General features: G+C 46.0%; 1 protein-coding gene across 6 annotated transcripts in view; it reads left to right on the forward strand.

Annotated features, from left to right (window-relative positions):
• The window catches only part of YPEL2 (yippee like 2), a 71,647-nt gene that overhangs the window by 12,457 nt on the left and 33,030 nt on the right, over positions 1-26,160 (forward strand). For 2 of the 6 annotated variants that reach the window (XR_016388973.1, XM_089900944.1), the window contains exon 2: positions 8,553-8,866. Coding sequence is in view for 5 of the 6 variants with exons in the window: in XM_089900944.1 (XP_089757070.1) it covers positions 8,553-8,850 (298 nt within the window). In the remaining variant the exon portion in view is untranslated. The other 4 variants (XM_030763148.2, XM_089900942.1, XM_089900943.1 and 1 more) reach the window with 4 other exon arrangements.

Genomic DNA, 26,160 nt, shown 5'->3' on the forward strand with positions numbered 1-26,160 from the left:
ATTAATTAATTTATTTTTATTTGTTGATTTTTGGCTGCGTTGGGTCTTCGTTGCTGCACGCGGGCTTTCTCTAGTTGTGGCGAGCTTGGGCTACTCTTCATTGTGGTGTGCGGGCTTCTCTTTTTTTTTTTTTTTAAATTTAATTTTATTTATTTTTGGCTGTGTTGGGTCTTTGTTGCTACTAGGTGCGGCAGCGGGGGCTACTCTTTGTTGCAGTGCGTGGGCTTCTCATTGCGGTGGCTTCCCGGGCTCTAGAGTGCAGGCTCAGTAGTTGTGGCGCACGGGCTTAGTTGCTTCGCGACATGTGGGATCTTCCTGGACCAGGGCTCGAACCCGTGTCCCTTGCATTGGCAGGCGGATTCTTAACCACTGCACCACCAAGGAAGCCCCAAACGGTGGCTTCTCTTGTTTTGGAGCTCGGGCTCTAGGTGCGCGGGCTTCAGTAGTTGTGGCATGTGGGCTCAATAGTTGTGGCTCGCGGGCTCAAGAGCACAGACTCAGTAGTTGTGGCACACGGGCTTAGTCGCTTCGCGGCATGTGGGATCTTCCTGGACCACGGCTCGAACCCATGTCCCCTGCACTGGCAGGCAGATTCTTAACCACTGCGTCACCAGGGAAACCCAAGAGTGGTTTCTTGACTATCCAAACTGGTTTTTATTATCAGCTGGATGGATTTGAAGTACCACCTGGGTCCAGAGCTATAAAGTTGTTAACTCTGAAGTGATAGCGTTGCTTTCCCAGTACATCTTGCGCATCAGATCGTGGCAGTTTTGACAGCGGAGTTTCAGTAAAGTTTTCAGTAGTGGCCTCATCCTGGGATTAGTAGAGTCAGTGCAGACCGCAGAGGTAACTTCCACTTCACTAAGTAGGTGATGGAATGGTCTGTTGTTTGGAATGATATTGCAATAATGTCAGATTCCCAGCTAAGCCACCCAAACCTACTAAAACCACAGTATCCCTTTAAGTGGATTAATTTAGGCCTAACCCTCTAGCCACCATGAGTCAACCGGGCAGACAGGAGCACTGCTCATTTGGGTCTTGTGAACAGGAACAGTTCCCACGCTTCTTCTCCCTTCCTGGTAAAGATGATCCCAGCTAATCAAGGTTATTGAGTACTAATGATGTGCCAGGTGCTATGCGGAATGCTTCACTTGCCTTATGTCATTTGATGCTTTTGTCTCCTCCGTGAAGTAGGCACTGTTACTCCCTTTCAGGCAACTTGCCCAGTGGTGATGCAGCTCGTGAGAAGAACCAAAACGGAATCCAAGTCCATCTGTCTCTAATCCTGTCCTCCTCACCAGTGGACGACACCACCACCCACTTCCCTTTGTGGCAGCCCAGGGAAACTGGGTCTCTGTGCTCCCTGGTCTGAGTCCAGGATTCTGGTGAGATGAGGAATGGGGAAGGAGGACTACCCTCTTGGGATAGGGGCTTTCCACAGCCATTCTGTCTCTTTGTTCTTTTCTGTCTCCAGTCCCAGAAATGGCTTACCTATCCCCCTTCCACTGCCACCTATTTATAGCCTCCAATCAGGGCTTCTCTCTTTGCTCCTGGAACAGACTACTCAGTCATGCTCCTCCCCTCCTGTCCTTAAAGTCAGCATAAAGTCCTCTTCAGGCTTTCTAAGAGTTCCTACGATAAGTAAGAGATGGAGAAAGCTGGGAAATGGTTAAGCCGTTACCTCAACAGATATATATATGTGTATGTATGTGTATCTATATATATAAATATTTACTATAGTATATTTTAACCTAGACCCTGTGAGTGTGAAAAATGGGCATGGATGCCAATGACAGGCCTTTGATTAACATCCAGGACTTAAAAAACCTTCTGTTGCCTAGAAGAACTGTAGTTACGGGCATCTCAGCACAGGATCTGAGTGGGGGCTATCGGGGAGAATAGGGTTCCATGGGGCCAGAGCCATTCTGCGTCCTGCTTCGTTACTGGCAGGGGGAAGGGAGGAGCCTCAATCGTTTGTGCTACCCACATGGGTGAGCAGGCTGGTCTAGTCAGCAGCCTAGGGGAAGCAGGGGTAGTTCAGTCCAACAGTGGCCGCTACTGTGTGCTCTGTGCTGCCGAGTTCAGGCGGTACAGAAACAACTAAAATGTGGTCCCTACTCTTGGCACTTACCTCTAGCAGAGGATACAGAGGCAGAAGAGAATCATTTCAGTTTCAATAGGGTAAATGTTAAGATGGAGGTGAGCACAGAGGATGGGTCAATGCGTCCAATGCTGAGGGGATATTTGAGCTGAGCCTTAATGGACAAGTAAGGGCCTGATGAGGAGGTGGGAAGGATATGTCAGATGGAGGGAATGGCATCAACAAAACCACGGAAGGGTGAAATGCAGGTGTGGTGTATTTGGGGGAACTACAGAGAGTTTGGTTGGCAAATCTGAACACTTAGGAGACTGTTCCTGACACACAATAGACCCTTAAATATCAGTTCAAAAGATGGAGTATACAGTATGAGAGACGAGTCTCTCATGGATGCCATTCATGGATGTCGATGGTTGTCAGCAGTAGTACACACTTGGAGTTTATTGTGTGCTTACTACATGCCAGGTGCATACGCTGAGTACTGTATGTGTATTAGCTTAGTTAATTCTCACAAGAGCCTTATGAGGTCAATATTAGTGTTCCTAGGTTTTGATGAGGAGAGCAAGGTCCAGAGAGGTTAAGTAAGTTGTTCAAGGTCACACGGCTAGAAAATTACAGAACTGAGATTTGAAACCCTCGGAGTCTGATTTCAGAGCCCGTCTTTTTTAAAAAATTGAGTTATAATTAACGTACAATATTATATTCATTTTCTGTGTACAACATAGTGATTCAATGTGTTTATACATTATGAAATGATCACCACAATAGACCTGTTACCCTCCGTCATCATCCGTCACCACACAAAGTAATTACGGTATTGTTGGCTATATTCCCCGTGTGCACATTTCATCCTCATGACGTTTATTTTATAGCTGGAAGTTTGTACCTTGCCTATTTCATTTGTCCCCCCACTCCTCTCCTCTCTGGCAACCACCAGTTTGTTCTCTGTATCTATCACTCTGTTTTATTATGTTGGTTTATTTGCTTTGTATTTTAGACATGTAAGTGAAGTCATATGGTATTTGTTTTTCTCTGACTTATTTTACCTTGCACAATACCCTCCAGGTCCAACCGTGTAGCTGCAGATGGCAAGATTTCATTTGTTTCTATGGCTGAGTAATATTCCATTTTATATATATATATATATATATATATATATATATATATACACACACACATACACCACATTCCTATTCATCTATCGATGGACACTTACATTGCTTCCATGTCTTGGCTATTGTAAATAGTGTTGCAATGAACATAGAGGTACATAGATCTTTTTGAATTCGTGTTTTTGTTTTCTTTAGTTAAATATCCAGAACCCATCTGCTTACCCACTGTCCCGTATTGCCTTTCTGAAGGACATGAAAGTGATGACATGGTGAGATCTGCTTTTTTTTTTTCTTTTCTTCCTCCTTTAGTTCGTTCTTTCTTTCTTTCTTTTTAACGTTTTTATTGGAGTATAATTGCTTTACAATGGTGTGTTAGTTTCTGCTTTATAACAAAGTGAATCAGCTATACATATACATATATCCCCCTAACTCCTCCCTCTCGCATCTCCCTCCCACCCTCCCTATCCCACCCCTCTAGGTGGTCACAAAACACCAAGCTGATCTCCCTGTGCTGTGCAGTCTGCGTCTTTATTCCTGTCCTGCCCCTAGGTTCTTCACAACCATTTTTTTTTCCTTTTTTTTTAGATTCCATATATACGTGTTAGCATACTGTATTTGTTTTTCTCTTTCTGACTTACTTCACTCTGTATGACAGACTCTAGGGCATCCACCTCACTACAAATAACTCAATTTCATTTCTTTTTATGGCTGAGTAATAATCCATTGTATATATGTGCCACATCTTCTTTATCCATTCATCTGTTGATGGACACTTAGGTTGCTTCCATGTCCTGGCTATTGTAAATAGAGCTGCAATGAACATTGTGGTACACGACTCTTTTTGAATTATGGTTTTCTCAGTGTATATTCCCAGTAGTGGGATTACTGGGTCATATGGTAATTCTACTTTTAGTTTTTTAAGGAACCTCCATACTGTTCTCCATAGTGGCTGTATCAATTTACATTCCCACCAATGGTGTATGAGGCTTCCCTTTTCTCCACACCCTCTCCAGCATTTATTGTTTGTGAGATCTGCTTTTTAAATGCATAACACTGGCTGAAATGCAGAGGGTGGATTTAGGGGGAAAGGAGGCTCAGGGGCCTGCCAGGGCTGTGTGAATCAGAGATGCTGTGTTCCTGGCAGTGCTTTTAGGGCCTTTGGGAGCATGGCCACTGGGGAAACCGCCTCTTAGGGGGATACTCCTATGGTTCCTCCAGTGTCATCATCACCTTGTCTTACCTTGAGAAGAGAATTCAAGGTTTAGAGAAACGTCATCCCAGTAGTACCATCTACCTTGCTTGAAGACAAGCTAGAGAGTCCTAATGGAAGTGGCAGGAAAACTATGTATGTCTCTGAACTCTTCGGCCTCCTTTTTCTTTTTCTTCTCTTTTAAAGTAGCAACATATATTTTTAAAAATTCATTAACCACTAAAAATAATAATAGCTACAGTTTTGGTGTGTTTTGTGTGCCAGCACTCTGTATGTACTTACTTCAGTCTCATTTAATCCTCATAACCCTGTGTATGTTGGTCTTCTTAGAATTGGGGAAGCTGAGGGTCAGAGTGGTTGAATAACTTGCCAAAGTCACTCATTTAGAACGGAGTAGAGCTGGCTTCTGATTCCAGAGCCCACTTCTTTTCCAGACAGTCTTTACCTACCCTCCTCCAATACACCCCACAAAAACAGCAACGCTGAGGCACATCTAGGGGTGGTCCTGTCCTGTGGCTGGAGGTGTCACTTCCCCTGGCAAGTTCTGCCTCCTCGGTTTCTGTGGCTCTGTGTGTGGCGGTACAATCTTGTTCCCACATCATTTTTCCAGTTCCTTCCTGACTTATCTGAGGAATTTGTACCTCCTACCCCTCCATCCTGGGGACACTCAGAAGGTTCTGTTTTGTGTTCCACCTGAAATTGTGGCTCCTTGTGGAAAAGGCCAGTCCGTGAGGTGGGACGGCCAGGTTTGCTGTGTGCTCCCTATGCGTTTGGCTCTCAGAGTGGTGTACCTAAGGTCTTTGTTTTTAATCATAATAGTTCACATCTTTGCTTTCCATGCTGCCCAGCGGGAGCCAGCTGGAGGTGGTAGCAAATCTTCCTTTAATTTCCACTGTGATGGATTATTACTTCATTTAAAATGGTGTTTAATTTGTACACGTGCCCTGAGGCTTTAAAAAAGCGAACTCATTTGATTATTGTTGGAAATCAGTTTAGACTCCACAATATGTTCAGCGGGTTGGACTCATGAAGCCCCATGGAGCCTGTGGCCCCATTAACAGGTACCAGAGTCCAAAAATTAAAATGTGGTGAGTTCTACAGCCCCATACCCTTAATTTCTTCCATAAAAAAAACCCAAACAAACATCTGTTTCATCTTCCTTCCTAAAAACTGACTTCTTTTTTACTTCCTTTTTAAAAACAGACTTCTTTTTAAAGCAGCTTTTAATATTTTCCCTTACGAGGGAAGAAGACAGTAATTATTTTTTGGCCCCTAGCTCTCACGTTTTTTCTCACTCAGCCCGTTCTCTCCTTTGTTCTCAGGCACGAGGACCCCCTCTTGATTCTCCTTCACTTTGCTTTCCACTTTCCTTCTCTCATTCCTTCTTTTTTTTTTTGCGGTACGCGGGCCTCTCACTGTTGTGGCCCCTCCCGTTGCAGAGCACAGGCTCCGGACGCACAGGCTCAGCGGCCATGGCTCACGGGCCCAGCCGCTCCGCGGCATGTGGCATCTTCCCGGACCGGGGCACGAACCCATGTCCCCTGCATCGGCAGGCGGACTCTCAACCACTGCGCCACCAGGGAAGCCCTCTCATTCCTTCTTGATTGCCCTGTACCAGTGGGACAAGATTCATACTTCAGCAAGCCACTTTTTCTTTTCTTCCTTCTTGGGTAAGGAGTCACTTCTGTGGGTGCCTGTCAATCCCTAGCAAAGAGTAAGAGGACCAGAATGACCATAGGGCAAAGTCCAAGGCCTGCAGCCTAGGCTCTCTGGGGCTTTTCCAACACCAGGCAGCCTGGGATGTTGCTTGCATGGTCTCTTTTTAAGTTCTGAGCCGTGGTGTGCAATGAATGTGTTTGTATGTGACATACTCACATTTAATGCAGACTATGAATGCTGATTTCTCCAAAGGTAGCTATGAATAAGTTTTGAGATTCACATTTGAAGCTGAGCATAAACCCGCAGAAACCCCTGCCGGTGAACTTTTTTTGGGTTTCCTACAGAAGAGAAGTGAGAAAAGAAATAATTCTACTCTGGGGAAAGGCATAATTTAGAAGCCGTCAGCATGTGTAAGAAAACAGACTCTGTGGCTGCTCTATAAACCCAGACTGGCAGCCAGGGCTCATTGTTTCCTTTCCTTCCTTCAGCGTTTGTATAAGGCGAATGGGGCCAGTGCCCCTCCAGCTCCCCACCGGACAGCTGAGGCTGTGGACTTCAGAAGTGGCTGGCCTGGGGCAAGCCTCCTGCTCGTTTCCCCTGCCTCTGTCTTTCCTGTTCCTTACCCCCTGACCTATCACCCCTTCCTTTCCTGGAAATACTGTCCTTCCTGAGAGTGGAACAGGAGTATTGGAAGGTTCAAGGATATTTCAGGAAACCCCAAGTGGGGTATTTAGCTCTTTCTACCACCTCTTCCACTTCAACACCCAACAACATTGGTCTACCATGGGCTTTCGTTTTGACCACTCACCTTCCACTTCCACTTCCACTTCCACTTCCACTATGCCTGGGTGAGACGCAGGGGTTCTGATCCAAGGGGTCATGTTATCTCTTGTTATGGCCAGGCCTACCTCCGAGGCAAAGCTGGGGAGGTTAATTCTCACCCCCATATTCTTGAAGTATTTCTGTGATGTTCAGTTTAAAATTAGCGGTGGGAGACCGAGCAGGGGAGACGTTATGCCTGGGCCCCTGTAGGTCTGAATCCCTTCAACAGTTGGACATCTTGTGTAATTGGTCACCCTGGATGTGGAGCTTGCTTGGCTCCGCTCCTCAAGGGACATGCAGGGTAAAGGATAGTGACCCCTGCTGTCCTGCAGCCTAGTGCTGGCCAGTGGTGTTGGCCACTCAGGAAGTTCTGCGGAGGCCCAGGGGTATAGTGGCCTTCAGTGACATTACGGTGGGAAGGATGTCGGGGAAGAGGGCAGCTTCCCTGCTGAAGATTCGGTTCCAGTGAGGTTCAGAGGAAAAAAAGGACTATGATCTGTGGGCTTTCTCCAAACATCCAGATGGATCCCAGGCATAATCCAGCAAGGAAGATCTGATTTTGTTTGTCTTCCTCCCCTGTCTCTCTAAATAATTTTATCCTCAAAGCATGACGCAGGCGTTAATCAACGCTCTGGCTCTCCTGGGAGGTAGACAAGTGAGAACACCGCCCCCGTTAGTGGAGCCCAGGGAATAGGTAGGTCCAGGAGCCTCAGGTATGTGAGCCACAGAGAAACGGAGTGGACCTCAGACCTCGGGGTTTTGTCCTCAGACCTTTACTCAGACATACCCTAGGTGGCCCTAGGAGCCACCCCTCTATCTCAGTGTCCTTCTTTCCCATTAGAATAAAAAAGCTGAGGCTGTGGAAGGAAAAATGCTTGGTACTGTGGGATGAGTAATGGAAAATTTGAGAGTTGAAGAGAAATTCTGGTCAGATTCACTGTCGTTGTGAATTTTAGATGCAGGATCCTGATTATGCCATTAGTTTCATTAATTTACTTGCTTTAAAAAAATGTGCTGAGCATCTACTTCTGGGCAAGGTATTACAAACAGAATCACTTCTCCTAGAAGTACTGGCTAGCCGCGAGGGATCCTGCTGGTTGGGAACTTGATCCTTTGTATCCCATGCTTGGTTCATAAGCAAAAGGTGGTGTGGGGTTTGTTGCCTCTTCAGATGGTGGTTGCAAGTGCTGGAGGACTCCTGGCATCTGGAAATGGGTGAGAAATCCACTTGTGGCTGTTGATGTAGCAAATCTCTAGAGACTAAACTTTTTAAGCCATTTATCTTGGTTGGATCAGGAGATCCTTAGGAGTCCTCTCCCTGGGGTTGGAGGTAGCATATCTTTAAGCCTGGCCTTTTCTAGGGCTCCCTAGGAATGTTGATCATGCCGGTTTGCTAGATGTTGGTAGGGTAACTCCTGAGAGCCCTGAGTTGATACTGAACCTCCGACTCTAGAATTGCAGCAATGTTGGGATCTCCATTGGTTTCTTTCTTATTCACGGGGCATCTCGGCACAGTGTAAGAACAGAGGAGGGGGGTCATTTTATCCTGTAAATGTTGCCCTCTCTCAGGTGGCAGTTGGACTCTACTGTACTGGCTTTGCAGGAAGCCCAGCCCCATCAGCTAATGATATTCCTTATCTTGGCACTGCAGGCTGCTGAGAACCAGCCCTAGACCTCTGCTTGAGGGTCCTTCCTCTGAAGACATCACCAGTGTGTGGAGCCTGCCCCACACCCACCCCCTGCCAAACCACGGCCTTTACCTGTGTCTTCCGGTGTTTCCCGTGCGACCCATCCTGTGGGAGTGCCTCGTGGGCCGCCCCAGAGTTCACCCCACACTCAGCAGCGCCAATGGTGAAGATGACAAGATCCAAGACTTTCCAGGCATATCTGCCCTCTTGCCACCGGACCTACAGCTGCATTCACTGCAGAGCCCACTTGGCCAATCATGATGAACTTATTTCCAAGGTACATGTTCCCTGCAGGCCTTCCTTGCCTACCTTGGGGGAGGGCACTTCTGGCTCCTAGGTTTGCAGACGTTTATGAGCTCTGCCAAAGGGCCCGGAACATTTGTATTCCTTTCTTTTGTCCAGGGAGGGCTGACCCAAATGGCTGTCTCACTCAGCTGAGAAATAACTTGGAGTTAGGCGGAGAGTGTACTCGTTTAATCTGTAACTTTGGAAAGTAAATGTCATCCCTGTTGAGTCTGTGGGGGCTGGGGGCTCGCGAGCCGGAGGGGAGAGGGGCTAAAGGGATTGGAGCCTTGCGCTCTGCTTGCCTGGGCTGTGTTGGCAGGTGCATGCGATGTAGGGTGCTGCCTGCCTAGAAGGGAATTCTGAGAAAGGTGGTCTCTTGTAGGAGAGGTTAATGGCTGAAATGAGAGAGGGGAATATTGCTTTTTAAGCCCCTAGGGAAGGTTACCAGATGATTTAGTTACTAAAATGGGTGGCCTTTGGAGGACCAAAAGTGGCTTGGTGAAGAGCTGACTCACTGGCTTGTCGGGACCTTTCGGGCTTCTACGTGAGGTGAAATGGCATGACGTTTGGTCACAATCAGAAGAAAGAGTGGAACCCCATTTTCCCTGAGGAGCCTTGGCACCTGCTTCCTGAAGTTGGGGTGGGGGGATTATTAACAAATAAATAAACCTAATGTCCCGTTGAGCAGTCCAGACACTGGCTCCTTCAGGCAGCGTTCAGAGGGGAGCTGCTCCCTCCTGGCCCCAAGCTCCTTGCCAAGGGAGGAAAAACAGCTTTAGTAGGCTGCAGGAAAAGGAGAAAGAGCTCATGGGGGACTTTTCGCTTTTAAAAGCATCCTTCTTCAGAACCTGGACTTCATGCCATTAAAGTAAAAAAAAAAAAAAAAAATTTATGCGGACTCAGACAAAGTTTAAAAAAAAAAAATTTAGTGTTCTTGATCTGTTTACAAGAACTGCTAGAAAAGGTGGCATCACTTTCCCTGCCTCTGGCTCGGTAGCCCCGGGCAGAGCCGGAGGAAGGATCAGCAGTTACAGAACAGCCCTGTCCAGCTGGCTGATCTGACAGGAAGTGGAGAAGCTGCTTGAACAACCACGTCTGTTAGTGGGGATTCTCAAATCAGGACTGCAGATGGAAGAACTCCTCCTTCTAGGCCTCTTCTAGGGTCTAGGGTTACCAAAAGGCTTGAACCCTGCAGCCCTCAGAGTCCTGGTCTCTGGCCCATTTTCCCTTCTCTAGGTTTCTGCTAATTACTCTCCTCTATGCTATTTGTGTTCCAGCCAGCCTATAGCTTCCTTCTCTGTCAGCTAACTCATCTTGTCTCAGATTCCTCTTGGACCTTTGGGGAACCCCTGGAGCCTGGACGTTTGGATGTGGGGAGGCTATGTCAGTGAGAGGAGAGGGGGAGTCAGTCCTCTTCACTTTGGAAGCTTGGAGGGAAAATATGAGTTGTCCTACTTCTGGAAATCTCCAGAGGAGTAGAAGCCAAGACATCTTTTTAATATCCAGAAGTACTGTGGGGACTTCCCTGGTGGTGCAGTGGTTAAGAATCTGCCTGCCAATGCAGGGGACATGGGTTCGAGCCCTGGTCCGGGAAGATCCCACATGCCATGGAGCAATGAAGCCCTTGCGCCACAGATACTGAGCCTGCACTCTAGAGCCCACGAGCCACAACTACTGAGCCCACATGCCACAACTACTGAAGCCCACGCATCTAGAGTCCGTGCTCCACAACAAGAGAAGCCACCACAATGAGAAGCCCGTGCACTGCAATGAAGAGTAGCCCCCGCTCGCCGCAACTAGAGAGAAAGCCCGCGCGCAGCAACGAAGACCCAGTGCAGCTAAAAATAAATAACTAAATTTATTAAAAGAAGAAAAAAAGAAGTACTGTGTATCGTAAGAAGTGGGGGTAACCGTAAACTGTATTTAAGCACCTTCTGCGTGCTAAAAACTGCTACTTCACACTTTATAAATATTATCTCACTTAACCCTCATAAGAAGCCTTTAAGGTAGGTGATGTTAGTCATTTATTATATGGATGGAGAAGCTGAGACTTATACAAGTTGTCTAAGAACTCAGGTCTTGAGTTCTCAAAGAAGAGAGAGCAATTACTTTGAGCGTGTTCAAGAAAAATTTCTGGAAGAGGTGGTATTTGAGCTGGGCCTTGTGAAATGGTCAGAAGGGAGTATGTGGGGATGACAATGGCCTTCAGAGTTGATGTCTTACCTCTTTGGCTTGGTACACAGGGCCTTGGATGATCTGGCAGAGCCTAGCTTTTGAGTTAGGGTCCCTGCTGCTTCCTTGATTTATGTTCCAACCACTTGGAACTAAGCAACATTTCCCTGAATATGAAGATAGGGGTGTTTCGGGCCTCTGTGCTTCAGCCAAAAGCGTCCGTTTTTCTTTACCTCCTTCCTCTCTCACAGGAGCTCTTACACATCCTTTTCCTCCTGGGGCCATGTCCTATTAGCTTTGTATCTCTGGGTCAGAATCTGACCCATAGCAAGAGCTCAATAAATGGTCAGATAAACAGTTGGATGGCTCTTGAGCCTTGGGAGAAGACAAGTGATGAGCAAAGAAGACTGTTGGCCTCATGTCCCCCTTTCTGCCCCTTTTGGGGCAGGAAGGCTCCTTCACAAGTCCAGGCCAAAGTGAGCACAGGCTGCAGTTTCATTGGCTACAACCCGTGCACAGATGGGGTGCATTAGAGCCTGATGATTAAAGAGTTGTGTTAAATGCCTGACGGTGGGGAGCGAGTGAGGGAACTGTGGCTGGCATTGCACAAAGATTCCTTTATTTCATTCCACAGCCACCCCCGGCGTTAAATAATCTATAGATTCTTATGCAGGTCCCCTTAATGGAAAGATCACTGCCCCAGCCCCCTCCTTGGAAAATGGGCCTTTCATTTTGTTCCTCTCTTCCATTTAAGAAAGTTCAGGGAGAGAATGTTTCTCCTGTTCTCCCCTCTTGACATAATCTCCTATGCGGTTTCAGAATCCACCCAGTGGGAGTTAGGAGCTGGGAAGCAGCTAACTGGAGCAGCAGTGTAATTAAATGATACTTTGTACTTGTAACAGAGCCTTTCATCTGGAAGCTTGACATTCCATTGTTTGTTGTTTTTTTTTTTTTACAAAAAGTGAGTCTGCCTTCATTATGGAGAAGCCAACACAAAGGTCCAGAGAACTAAAGCTCAGAGCACGTGGCTAGCAGAGAACTGGGAACAGAATCAGGACTTCGGGCTCCCGTCTTATCAGCGTGGCTAAGCCGCCGTGGAAATGTGTAGTTGTCAGGTTTTAAACAGTTAGGGTCTGTACTGATGTGGTGGAAAGACTCCTGCACTAGGCCTTCTGTCTTCCCAGCTTGCTTCAGATTCCTAGAGGCCTGGAATCAGCTGTCCAACCTCTGAGTCTCAGCTTCTCACTAATAAAATGAGTTAAATAATATTTGCTGTGTCTAATGGCTAGTAGTTAGCACTCGTGTGCTTACTGTGCGCCACGGCCAGAACAGTCCTAGGAGGTAGCCCTACCTTATTTGAGAGTGGGGGGAGTAGGCTTACCTCATTGGGTTGTTAGGAGGCTGGATGAGATCATCGATGTGTGGGTGGCTTGCAAATCACAAAGCTCTATGCAAATGTAAAGTAGTCCCTTTGCTTCTCTTGGCCTTGATGTCCAAAAAAAAAAAAAAAAAAAAAAGCAAGGAGGTGGGGTGGAGGGGATTGTTACTGCCTAAGCAACTTTACTTTAGCCAAGATAGTTTCACTTTAGAGCCTGGAGCACAGGAGTTGGATTTGAGAGAATAAGGCAATGGAAGAGAAGGACAGCCAAGTTGTGTGTGTTGGCAGAAAGGTAAGAGCATTTGCTCTGTAGGACGCTGGGGGGTGCGGGGCGTTGGGGGTGCTTTTTGAATCGATGACAGAACTATCTAGGGAATGTGCTGAGGCCTCCTACAATTTCTTTCTTCGGGATGCTGTGGTCTAAATGCTGAAGTGTTTGCACGCAGAGGTATTTTGAGTTGGCACGAGGAATTGCTCACGCTGTTGTTTCTCACTTAATGGTGCAAGTCACAGTATAAAAATATACTTTGGTTATAAAATAATAATAGTTTCAATTGGAACAGTTAGTTGCCCCCAGTGAAAACAATCTAATGCTCATTTCAGTGGATACTATCTATTATGGAAACCTGGATCTTTGCAAGACTTTCCATAAAAATTATCTGCAGTCAGTCCTTCCCTTGCCTCCCTCCTGCTAGCCCTTCAGTGGTGTTGCAAGTAGGCCATTTAAGAATGGTGAATTGGATTAATCTATCATGAACCCACTTTGGGGACGGTGGCTTCATTCCAAGACACAGGTTGCTCTAAGTGCCCTGGGTCCTTAGAGGGAAGGTGTTGGAGGCTGTGGAGTGGGCAACTCAGTGACAGCCTGGGGTTACACAGCCTCAGGGCCGGGCTTCTCTACCTCACACCCCTCAGCTGCTGTCTGTGTGAGGAGCTGGGCCTCCTTCTGAGGCTGCAGTCTAATTAGGAGGCAGGTTCTTTTTGTTTCCCTGTGGGGTTCCATTGGGCTCACAGTGGTGACATTTTGGTTTTTCCTTCCTGCCTAGACATAAGCTGCAGCATAGCTTTGAGAAAAGTGTCAGGGAGGAAGATGCTGTGAAGCCTGAAGACTTGTATTGATCTGGTGGCTGCTGAGAGGCCCACTCTGCCCTCGGCCTCCCACCTCTGCTTCTGAGCACTAGCGTTCTACACCAGTGACTCTCAAAAAGTCTTGTACCCCAACACAGTGACTTAGAGGTTGTGGGCAAAGAGGGAGTACCGTCCCATCCTGTCAACTCTACGTTTCAGGTATTTGTTTCTCTTAATCCCCACTACCCACCAGCTTGTCTTTAATGTGCAATAAAACTAACTTTCCAAAATATTAATGCGGTTATTTGTGTCCTGAAAAAACTTCATGTAAAAGATAAATACAGGAACAGAACTTCTAAAAATCTATTCATTTCTTTTCCTCTAGGTGCCCTGGAAAATGTTACAGTGAGCATCAGATTGTATTAGTTGTGTTAGTGACCTCTGTGTCCCATTAAAAGGCATTATTCCTAAAGAACGTATACAGTAAGATACGGCTTTTGAAGATAATTCTGTGAGCTTATCTATCTTGCAAAATATATGTCATATTGTAGTTTTATTAATTGAGAGGTTTTGGTATCCAGTGGATGACAATTATTTTTACAAAAACCATAATTCAGTAAAATTAGTTTTTCTATTCTAGCAGGAGGGGGAAAAAAGCCAGATTGCATGTAAACCTATAAATATCTGTCTTGTTATAAGTGTCCATTTTTTTGTTTCCAAAATAGTGGAAACCTAGGGCCAGAGTGATTGTTAGGTTTTAAGAAACAAAAGGTTGAGAACAATCACCGTTGCAGGACCCATACCATATAGCGGGCACCTTTGCTTCTTTTGCAATGTTTGCAAGACACTGTTGTGTGTTTGTCAGTTTCCTAAAGAGCATTTCTGAGGTGCAGTAAAGGCAGAATTAATAAATTATGGAAGAGTTCCAACATACACCAATAAGCCCAGTTTAAAAACACATTCAATCAATTTAGCTTTTGTAAAGAAAATCACATATCCAACCTAAAACTACTTACTTCTTTCCCTCAGCTATTTGATCTTTGAAAGCCCTAATCTCCTACTAATGAAGTGTTAGTTCTGGAGGGGTACAGATAAGCTATCTGTCGACCACCCAGGAAGGGTGACAGGTGAACCACGTCTACAGCAAGTCTCCAAAGGAATGTGGTTAGATTACAGTGTTTCTTGGTGAAAGGAAACTATTTAGAGTTTGTAAGATAGAACATCTTATGATATCTTTTCCTCATGGGCACAGAGACTGAATCAAGTCAGGGTGAGATAAACCATAAATTAGACTGGTACAATTTGTACAGCATAAGTGTTCAAAGTTGGGACCACCTTAACTGGATCTCAGAGGCCTCTGGTACACGTGGGTGATGGCAGTGGGGACTGTGCCTATAACTTGCTCTTTTGTCTCATTGGCTCTGTTCTATTATTGTGCGAATACAAAATATGTAATGAGGTGGGGTGCACTGTACTAGATATGATACTACCCTCGAGGATTTTACCCTCAAGAACTTTCACTCTAGTCTGGGGAGATAAAAGGTTCATAAGTCATCCCTTTTTTTTCCCTTAGAACAATTTAACACAAAATATACACATGTATAGCTCCTGAGATGTTACAACAAATTTAAAATATGTAGATCAACATGATCCAAATCGTTTCCAAGACACCGTTATGGTGGTTCAACAACCTTTTTTTTTTTTTTTTTTTTTTTTCAGTATGCGGGCCTCTCACTGTTATGGCCTCTCCCATTGCGGAGCACAGGCTCCGGATGCGCAGGCTCAGCGGCCATGGCTCACGGGCCCAGCCGCTCCGCGGCATGTGGGATCTTCCCGGACCGGGGCACGAACCCGTGTCCCCTGCATCGGCAGGCGGACTCTCAACCACTGCGCCACCAGGGAAGCTCCCAACAACCATTTTATAGTGTATACTGAATGGATGTCCACATCATGCCACAAAACCCTACTCTTTGTTTCCCAATTTGAAAGCTAGTCCTCCAGAGCAGGGGGCCAGTCAGCCTCTATAGACACAACATCCAGCTCAGGAATGTCTGCAGTCACGTTAATCAGAGTCACTGTTTGGCCTGGTTCTTCCAAAGCCTCTGTGTACAAACTCTTTATTGTAGGTTCCAACTTGAATCTTTAGATAGAGGCAAAACAATGCTCATCCACATAGCATGTCTCCATAGAGTGAATGGTGTGAGTTCTCACAGCTAAGGGCCTCTGGTAAAGGACCCGTAAAGTTGTTTTCTGGGCACTCTCCAAGTCCCATCTGGTTGTGGTTCCTTCTTTATGCGTTTAGTTGTAGAAGATCCTTTCTGCTAGTCTTCAGGTCATTCCCCAGGTCATTATAGCTGCTCTATAAATAGTTGTAGTTTAGGTGTGCCCATGGGAGGAGGTGAGCTCAGGGTCTTCCTACCCCACCGTCTTGGCCCCTCCCCCATAAGTTGTCCCTTCTTGAAGTTTGTATGGTCAACCCTCTGTATCCACAGTTCCACATCTGAGGATTCAACCAACAGTGGATCAAAAATAATTCAGGAAGAAAATTCCAGAAAGTTCCAAAAAGCAAAACTTGAATTTGCTACATGCACACTGGCAACTATTTACATAGCATTTACATTGTATTAGGTGTTATAAATAACCTAGAGATGATTTAAAGTATAGTAGTTTATATGCAAATACCATGTCATTTTATATAAGGGACTTGAGCATCCTTGAATTTCGGCATCTGAGGTGGGTTCTGGGACCAGTCCCCTGTGGACACAGTGGGATGACTGTCCTTCACCTTATGGTTTTTTTATGTGGTCTCTCTCTTTTTCTTTTTTTGGCCACACTGCACGGCTTGTGGGATCTTAGGTCCCCAACCAGGGATTGAACCCGGGCCCTGCCAATGAAAGCACCGAGTCCTAACCACTGGATGGTCAGGAAATTCCCCACCTTATGTTTATCTTAAACCATTTATCACAGTATAACGATGAATGTCTCCCATTAGTCTGTGAACTACTTGTGGAGATAATTGTGACGTCATCTTTGTGTCTCTAGCACCCAGCACAGCTCCTAAAGACTGGTAAATTTTCAGTGAATATCTGAGCAAATAACTGTTAGTTCTCTAAGATAGAGACAGAATAAGGGGCTCTTAATCTGGGGTCCATGGGCTGGCTTCAAGGGATTTCTGAAATTGTATGTTTAATTCTGTGTGTATGTATATTTTTCTAGGGAGGGTTCCATAGGAGGGTTCCATAGCTTTCATTAGGTTCTCAAAGGATTGTTGATCAAAAAAAACCCCTTAAGATCCATCTGTCTAGAAACAGAAGTTCTGGGAAGACTTGGTAGAAGTGACACTGAGATGTACCTTGAGGCAAGAACCTAGACGTGTGGAAATGGATGGGGAGGGACTGGGAAAAGGAGCATCATGAACAAAGAAGTAGAGGCCAGGAGTGTGTGGGGAGGAGCCATTCTTTTGGGCAACATTGAGAACTGTGTGAAAACGGATTGAAGGAGTAGGCTGACGCCAGGTTGTTGAGAGAATAGAAGTTCGGACTTTATTTTGCTGGCAGTTGGGCGCCACTGAAGACTTCTTTTTTTTTTTTTTTTAATTAATTAGGTTGGGCTGGGTCTTAGTTGCAGCAGGCAGGCTCCTTAGTTGCGGCTCACCAGCTCCTTAGTTGTGGCATGCAAACTCTTAGTTGCGGCATGCATCTGGGATCTAGTTCCCTGACCAGGGATCGAACCTGGGCCCCCTGCATTGGGAGTGTGGAGTCTTAACCACTGCACCATCAGGGAAGTCCCATCACTGAAGACTTCTGAGCAAGTAATGACATGACCAGAGCTTTGCTTTCAGATGGCAGGTGTCGTGGTATCCTAGGTGAACTGCTGAAGAAGAGACTAGAATTGGGGAAACGAGTGTATATGCACCTCAGTGGTCTGCAGGTGGTCCAGGCACATGGTGGTCATTCAGTACATATTTGTTGATCACCACTTGGGAAAGAACTATAAGCATTCTAGGGCTTAGAAAAATTCTCTCTATCATTTATAGCCATGAACAAGAGGAATTGAGTTCAGGAAGTCACGCTCTTTGGTTGGGAGGCAGACCTGTCCTACAGTCTGTGAAAATTGATGATCTGGGTGGGCATAAGTAGAATTGTTCACCAATTTATTACCAAAGGAACTGCTAGGGACCAAGTCGAGTGAATCATCTGTGTTTCTTGCTGTGGACTGCAGGCAGCTGGAGCACAAATCTGCTCAAATGTGGTCCTTTCTATGTGGTTGCTTTAAATACCAAAAGGAAATGTTGACTTGAGCTATGAGGCATACCCTGAAAATTAATTCTGTGGTTTGCAAATGCCTGTAAGATTCCAGTCCTAAGATTGGTTTGTACGTTCGTGCCTCAGCATTCAGCAAGGACGCTGGTGATTGCAAGCGTGTGTTTCTCGTGAAAATCCGGACTCTTTTCAGCAGGGTGTTCTCCCTGGGAAGCAAGAAGTAGATGCAGAACCCCTGCCCCTGTGTTTTTGTTTGAGCACCAGCACTCCCTAGGTCTCTGGAATGGTAAAGCTGCACCATTGCTTCTTTGGCTGTTTGTATTTTGGGGTCTGACTGGAATCTACCATTATACGCTAATTGTTCAGTTCAATAATATATATATATATATATATTTTTTGTATTTTAAGGATATACATTAAATTTTTATTATGAAATATACAGAAGAAGATGCATAGAACACAAATGTATGGCTTAAAGAATTGCTCATCTAACCACTACCCAGTTCAAGTAACTGAATGTAGATCATTGACAGAACTCTAAAAGCCGACAGTTATTCTCAAACTTCCCCTTGAATGTTACCATTATCCTGATTTGTGTAGGAATTTCCTCCTTTCTCTTCATATTTTAACCACCAAGGTGTATATTCAGTACTTGAACATTTAGATTTGCCTGTTTCTGAAATGTACATAAATAAAATTATTCTGTATAAATCTTTCATGTCTTCCTTCCTTTGCTCAATATTACATTTTAAAGATTTATTCGTCTTGTTATGTGTAGCTACAGGTTTTGGTTGTTGGTGGCAATGCTGTATAGAGTTCAATAATATTTTTTGTGTTTCAAACAACATGCCAGACCTAGGCTGGGTGCTAGGGATAGAGAGAAGCCAACAGGATTCCTGCACTCAGAGAGCCTGTGATCTTTGGGGTACATGGGAATGTAAGCCTCACTACGGAGGGCAGAAGCGTGGTACAGATGAGGCTGTACTGGTGCCAGGATGAAAAACACAGGATGAAAAATCTACATTGCTGCTATTAACTACTATTTATTGAAGATCTACTGTGCGTTAGGGACTCCTTACTTTACAACATCCCTTCAAGGTGGGGATTAAGTGACTTGCCTAAAGCCATGGGGTAGCAAACATATGGGATACAGGTCTAGATAGGTCTGTACCCTCTTTGTCATAGCTTGACCTAGGTAGCTCCTTTTGGCATTGACTATTTTCTGGGTCTCAGTACTATTGGTGGTAAATCCTACCCCTTCTCCCCTCCTATCATTTCTCTTGCCTGGAGAATGCTTCTTTTTCTCTATTCAATTTCTACCCATTCTTGAAGACCAGCTTAAGTATTTTTTTATAGGATGTCTTCCTGGACTATAGGATTCTCTCCCTCCACTGGACGTCTGTAGTACTCACTGTCTGGTTGTTCATTTGGCAATTAGTAATGACTCTTGTAATAATATGGTCTATGGTTTTGTGGTTACATGCACTTTTATGTGTAATTGTCTTGTTTCCTAATAAGATTCTAAATGACCTGGAGTCACACACTTTCCGAATGCCTTTGGCCCTGGGTTTTTCTAGTTCAACTCCTCATTTTACAGATTAGGAAACCGAGTGCCTCTTAACTTTGTACTTTGCCACCTCCTCCCTGCCACACAAGCCACCTACTGCCTTACACATAAGGGGTGCTTGAAAATGCTAGAGGCAGCCCTGGAGGAGAGGGCTGGCAGCCGGGATAATGAAAGTATCAAGCTGTGAGGTCTTGGGCAAGATTGTTCTCTCAGGCTCTCCCTTTTCTTCATCCACCCAATCCAAATGTGGCATTAGATTAGACTGCCATTAAAGGTTCCTTCCACCTCCCCCATCCTCTGATTCTAATATAGTAGCAGAAGATGATACAAGGCAACATAACTTAGTGGTTAACAGTGTAACGTCTGAGTCAGGCTACCTGGGTTCAAACCTTGGCTTCTTTGCCTATTAGTTATGCAAGTTAAGTAACCTCTCTGTGTCTTGGTGCCCTCATTGGGAAAAGGGGAATCATATTAATGTTAGATACCTATAAGATTTTTGTGGCAATTAAGTGAGGCAATCAATATAAGGTACTTCTCACAGTGCCTGACATATAGTAAATGCTCAGTAAATGTTCTATCTATGAATATCGTTAAGCAAAAAACAGAAAGTGGCACTCAAACATAATCAGGTCCTGGCACCCATAACAGTTCTGGCATATTCGCTCCTTCCATTTTTTGAGTCTCAGGTATTGCCCTTTAGCTATACGGTGTTGTCAGTAGTCTTCTGAGACCCCTATAAGTCTCTGGTTCTTTATAGTAATTCCAAAGGGACCAACACGTTTCTGGAGGTAATTGAATAGCAGCAGCAGCAGCAGCTTCCATTCTGCTTTTGGGGGGCCTTACCTGCAAGTAGCTGGGAGGCCTCTCTAGAATTTAAATGGAAAAATCTGCCCCCTACCCCCCTTCCCTTCCTGTCTGCCAGGTGGTTATTTTGCCTGTGAACCACACATCAACCAGTTACAGAAACCTCAAACTACCATGACAACAGCAGCCCGGGCAGCTGGAAGAGAATTCCGGGCCTGAGTGTTGCAGCAGTAGCTGAGAATTGCTTCTCAGTTTGGTTCACCCTGTGATGCTCCACGGTGGGGGGCTGGGGCGAGGTTCTTTTGAATGAAGCCATTTTTCTTTCTTTCCTTTTTTTTTTTTGTTACAGAAAGATTGTTTTCATTATTTATTTATTTATTTAGGCTGCGTTGGGTCTTCATTGCTGCATGCAGGCTTTTCTCTAGTTGAGGTGAGCGGGGGCTCTACTCTTTGTTGAGGCGCACAGGCTTCTCTTTGCGGTGGCTTCTCTTGTCGCGGAGCACGGGCTCTAGGTACGCGGGCTTTAAAAGTTGTAGTTCTTGGGCTCATTAGTTGTGGCTCGCAGGCTCTAGAGTGCAGGCTCAGTAGTTGTGGCACACGGGCTTAGTTGCTCCGCGGCATGTGGGATCTTCCCGGACCAGGTCTTGAACCCGTGTCCACTGCATTGGCAGGTGGATACTTAACCACTGCACCACCAGGGAAGTCCCTGCCATTTTTCTTATCTTTGAAAACAAACCCAAAAAGGAATCTCTGATGCCTTTGTTTCCAAAGCACTCAGCCAACTCCTGAGGGGAGGGTTTGACCTGGTGACCCAGAGTATTGTCTCTGGGATCAGGGCTGCTTAGCCAAGGAGAACCTCAGCTCTCTGCTTCCCTCCCCTCCCTGCCTGTTGCTGGTGGCTGGACAGTGACTCAGGGGAGGAGGAGGGAGGAGAGGAAGAGAGGAGGAGACAGCTCCACCAGCTGCTGCTAAAAACAACAACATCTAATCAGTCCATAAACTCCCTCCCCTCCAGAGCACAGTGATGTCAAGAGGCAGAGCAGGTGGCATGGACTCTCCCTCCCCCTATCCCCTAATGCCTTTGGATCTTTGAAGGGACAATTTATGGTTGTCAAAAGGAAAATTATCTCTCTTGGTGGGGGGGAGGGGTGGCAGGAAATTCCTTCTCTTCCCTTTCAGGACTGGTCCCACCGAGAGCATTCACTGTAACTTCAACTCTAACAGATAAACGAGGGGCCTGGAAGAGCATTCCCTTGCCAAAACAAAAGATCCTGGTGTGAAGCCTACTGCACTAAGCCCGACCAGTTCTGCTTTCAGTGAGCTCCTCTGACCTGTTAGATACGAGAGATACAGTGGCAAACAGATGTATAACTTGCCCTCACCCAACTTGTACCCAGAATCCAGCCTGAAGAAGCATCTGGCAGCAGTACAAGTGGGGAGATCCATCCTGAGCCTGGTACCCAGGGTTGTCTGGAGCAGCTGAGAGGCCGGCATATTGTTCCATGTTGTTTTCTACCCAATTTGCCTGATTTTCATGAGATGCCCAAATGTGTACAGCTTTCCCTCTGATTACCCCTGCTTCCCCTGCAGTGTCAGCCCAAGCTGTAAAGCTGCCAGCTGGGCTCTTGCAGCTTGAGGTGCCAGCGAATCAGACCTGCTGTCCTCTGATATGTCTTTGGAGGAATGTCTGTTCTTAGGACCAGGCCTCTCACCATTGGGTGGTGGCTGCTTTGCTTACTTTACCCACAGCTGGTCCCTCCCCTTTACATGCTGAATGTTCCAAATGACAGGTAAGGCTCTGAGGAACCTTTAAGGTTCATCCTAGACACATTCACCCAGGAAACCTAAGGAGAGAGGAAGTGAGAAAAAATAGACTTCTTTTAGCTCCTTTAAGCTCCAAGTCGCCGTATATCTTGATCCTCCCCTTAGCAGGAGAAAGAAAAACAGCAAAGTGTATCGGTGGGGGAGGAGAGTTCCTCCCAGTCTGTCTCCTTCTCTAGAAGAACAACAGGCCAGTCTGCCCTGGGCACTATGGGGCCAGGTGCTGGGTAAGTACACGAGGAAGGAAAGCTGATAAGATAAGGTCTGACAAATCTAGGTCACCAGGCTGCTCCAGGCACCTGTGTGACTAGTCACCTTGAAACGGACAGGAGGGAGGATGGACTTTTGTTCAGGGCACAGACTAGCTGACTTCCCAGGCCTTTGTTTGCTTGTTTATTTAATACACATTTCTTGATCACCATTAAATGCCAGGTCTTGTGCTTAGGTGTTCCAGGCCCCTGTGTGTCTCTGGTAGGCAAAATCTCCTCCTGGATCCCAGGCCTGTAACCAGTGCTAAAAAAAGAAATGACATCATGCAAAAGCCAGTTGGTCCACTAACTTCCAGAGTGGGAGCAGCCAGACTCCTGGTAGAAGGGAAGGGCTGTTTGGAGTCTTCATTCCCTTCAGCTCGATCAGGGGTCAGCAAAACTTTACCTGTAAAGGCCAGATAATAGTATTTCAGGCTTTGCTGGCCATAGGGTTTCAACTCTGCAGCCATAGTGGATACATAAACAAATGAGCCTGACTCTGTTCTAGTAACACCTTACTTACAAAACAGGTGAGAGGCCCCATTTGGCCCTAGTGCATTGTTTGCTGACCCCTGAATAGAAGATTGGAATGACAGTTGTGAAATGGGTGTTGGAGAAATGAGTTTATGTGATTTCAGGAGGCATCCCAAATCAACACAGTGGCTTCACTTGGTAGGGATAGTATAGGACTTGATGCACTATGCTCAATGGCAAGGTCTGATTGACACCAGAGAATTCTACTGCACAGACCAAACTTCAACCTCAGCCATCTAGCTCGCTGGTTCCCACCAAAGGTTACAGGGTAACCAAGCCAGACAGAGCACACAATTTCATACAATCTCATCACTTATGTGGGAAAACAATATGGGGCCCTGTGGATGGCAAGTCATTGGCACCACCTTAAAAGCCCTGAATAAAGGGTCAGGCCACCTCTGCTCTAGGGCCTGGCTCTGCCACTAAGTTTTTTATTTATTTATTTGGCTGCGTCGGGTCTTAGTTGCGGCACGTGGGATCTTCGTTGTGGCGTGCAGGGTCTTTCATTGTGGCACGTGGGCTCTTCATTGTGGCGCGTGAGAACTTCTCTCTAGTTGCGGCGCACGGGCTCAGTAGTTGTGGCGCATGGGCTTAGTTGTCCCGTGGCATGTGGGATCTTAGTTCCCTGACCAGGGATCGAACTCACGTCCCCTTCATTGGAAGGTGGATTCTTAACCACTGGACCACCAGGGAAATCCCGCCACTAACTGTGGAGGGTGGCATTGGATCATGACCGCTCTCTGACCATTTAGCATATACTGAGTACTACTGTATGAGGCACTGGGGATACAGGAATGGACACAACAAAATTCTTGCCCTTAAGTAGCTCATGATCTAGTGGGGAAGACAAATAGGTGAACTATTATACGATGTAGTGAAACACAGGCTTTGAGTAGGTGATTATTCAGGCTGCTGTGGGGGCAAAGAGCAAGATGAGTGTTTATTAAGTGAAGAAGAAAGGGGAGTCCATTCTGAGCAGAGGCATAGAAACATTCTAGAGGAGATCCAGCCTAGGGGACCACAGGTAAGAGATGGAGAGGGCATGTAGAGGGAAGCAGGAGGTTAGCAGGGATGGGTCACATAGCGCCCAGAAGGCCCAGCTAAGGTGTTTAGACTCAATTGTGTATGCTGCGTGCTCTGGGGAGCCACGGAAAGTTTTTAAGCAAGGGAGTAATAGCATGTGGTTCATACTGCACTCAACTTCTCTCTAACTTCTACAGACTGTATATCCATGAGCTTTGTGTGAAGAGGAATGTTGATATTGTATAAAGTTAATAAGCACCGATAATTAAGCCAGTGGCTGTAATTAATAACCAGGGTCAGTCCCTTCCTGGTGATGCCTTCAGCTAAACAGCAACCAGATAAATCATTGGCAAACACCAGGCACCCATAACTGAGAAGAGGGCCCTTCAGAGTGCTCCAGGACCTGGATTCCCTGCCTTTCTGGGTGAGATACTCCCTCTCATGTGACCCTCCTGGCTTCTTGAGACTCACTCACTGAGTCATCATAAGCTGGCCGTTGCAACCCCACATGTCTGAGTTTTTCTGTTACTTTAAAGGGAGAACTGAGTTGCAGAATTCAGGTGCCTTTGGTGTAGTTTTGAAGTTTAGGACCGGGAAAAGTGAAGGAGGAAAATAAGTGGCTTCTGCAATAGTCATGTCTTTCAGGGCCTAAGAGTAGTTGAAACTGGCATTGGAAAAATGGGGATTCTTAGGCAGCGATTCCCGAATCTGACAGTACATCAGAATAAGCTGGGATAAAAAGGCTGGTTTTTATCCAAAGGTCCCACCTCCAGAAATTCCTATTCTGTAGGTCTGAATGTGACTGGGAATCAGAGCCCCTAATGGGGGAAAGAAACAAGTCACCTAGGACACCAGATTTAAGGAGGCGCTCACTCCATTATATGTCATTACAGGATATTGAGTATAGCTCCCTGTGCTATACAATAGGTCCTTGTTGTTTACCTATTTTATATGTAGTAGTATGTATCTGTTAATCCCAAATTCCTAACTTATCTCACTCCCCACCCCCCCATCCCCTTAAGTAACCATAAGTTTGTTCTCTTTGTCTGAGTCTATTTCTGTTTTGTAAGTAAGTTCATTTGTATCATGTTTTTAGATTCCACATGTAAATGATATCATATGGTATTTGTCTTTCTCTGACTTGCTTCACTTAGCATAATGCCTCCAGGTTCATCCATGTTGCTGCAAATGGCGTTATTTCATTATTTCTTTATTGTTGAGTGGTATTCCGTTGTATATATGTACCACATCTTCTTTATCCATTCATTTGTCGTGGACATTTAGGTTGCTTCCATGTCTTGGCTATTGTAAATAGTGCTGCTATGAACATTGGGGTGCATGTATCTTTTTGAATTAGAATTTTCTCCATATATGTGCCCAGGAGTGGGATTGCTGGATCTTATGGCAACTCTATTTTTAGTTTTTTAAGGAACCTCCATACTGTTTTCCATAGTGGCTGCACCAAGTTACATTTCCCACCAACAGTGTAGAAGGGTTCCCTTTTCTCCTGTTGTTCCCATTTTCAGATGAAGAAAGTGAGGCTTAGGCAAATTGAGTTGATCAAGGGGACTCCGCTAGGAAATGGTAGAACCAGAGTTGGAACTCAGGTGTGACCCACCAGGCCACTCCCCTAAGTGCTCTACCACAGGGCCTATTTCTTGCTCTGAATTAGCAAAGGAATTTAGCCCAGCCCCCTCTCTTGGTCCTTCCCAGGCAGTCTGTCTGGCTCTGAAATCTCCAGGTAACTTCCTATACCTGGGGTTTAGCACTTGGACCAAACATGACACCCCAGCTCTCCTTTGGGTGTCTTTTTGTTTGTGTTAATGGGTTTCCTGACATGTACAGCCATGGCAAACTGGGGAAGGGGCAGAGGAAGGGCACAGGTGATCTTTGGCAGGGGCAGAAGAAGAGTTATTCTTTCTTAAGCTGTTTACTGATTAGCTCCCTTTGCTCCTGAAACCAGAAAGAAGAGGAGCTCAAGACTCAGCAGAGCTCAGAAGCCGCAATTGATTTGTGGTCCAACTGGGTCAGGGGGAGTGACCCTGTGCAGTGGCCTTTTTTTTCTTCCCCCCAGGGACCTGTATGCCACAGCTCACTAGAGCAGAGTTCCATGCCACTGAGGGGAGGGATTCCAGCCCTGCTCCCTTCCCCCACACTCCCAGCCCCCCCAGCCCAGAGAGGTTAGATCTCCTGTGAGGCGCATGTCTACCTATTCAGTCCCTTCCTCCCTGGCCCTCTGGCTGGGCTCCTACTGGTGTTAAGTTGCCCCAAATACCCAGTCTCTTATTTCACATCCTCAGGCAAAGATCCCACAGCCAAGGTGCCCTTTCAGCTTAGCTTTCCCATCGGCTGCTCACTGACAGATAAGCTTCTAAGAGGAGGGAAGAGGGAGGGTGGAGAGGTGGGTAA

This window comes from Delphinapterus leucas, chromosome 19 (genome assembly GCF_059928025.1).
Source record: "Delphinapterus leucas isolate spDelLeu-1000000601 "Yukka" chromosome 19, BTC_Dleu_Yukka2, whole genome shotgun sequence".
NCBI classification, from domain to species: domain Eukaryota; kingdom Metazoa; phylum Chordata; class Mammalia; order Artiodactyla; family Monodontidae; genus Delphinapterus; species Delphinapterus leucas.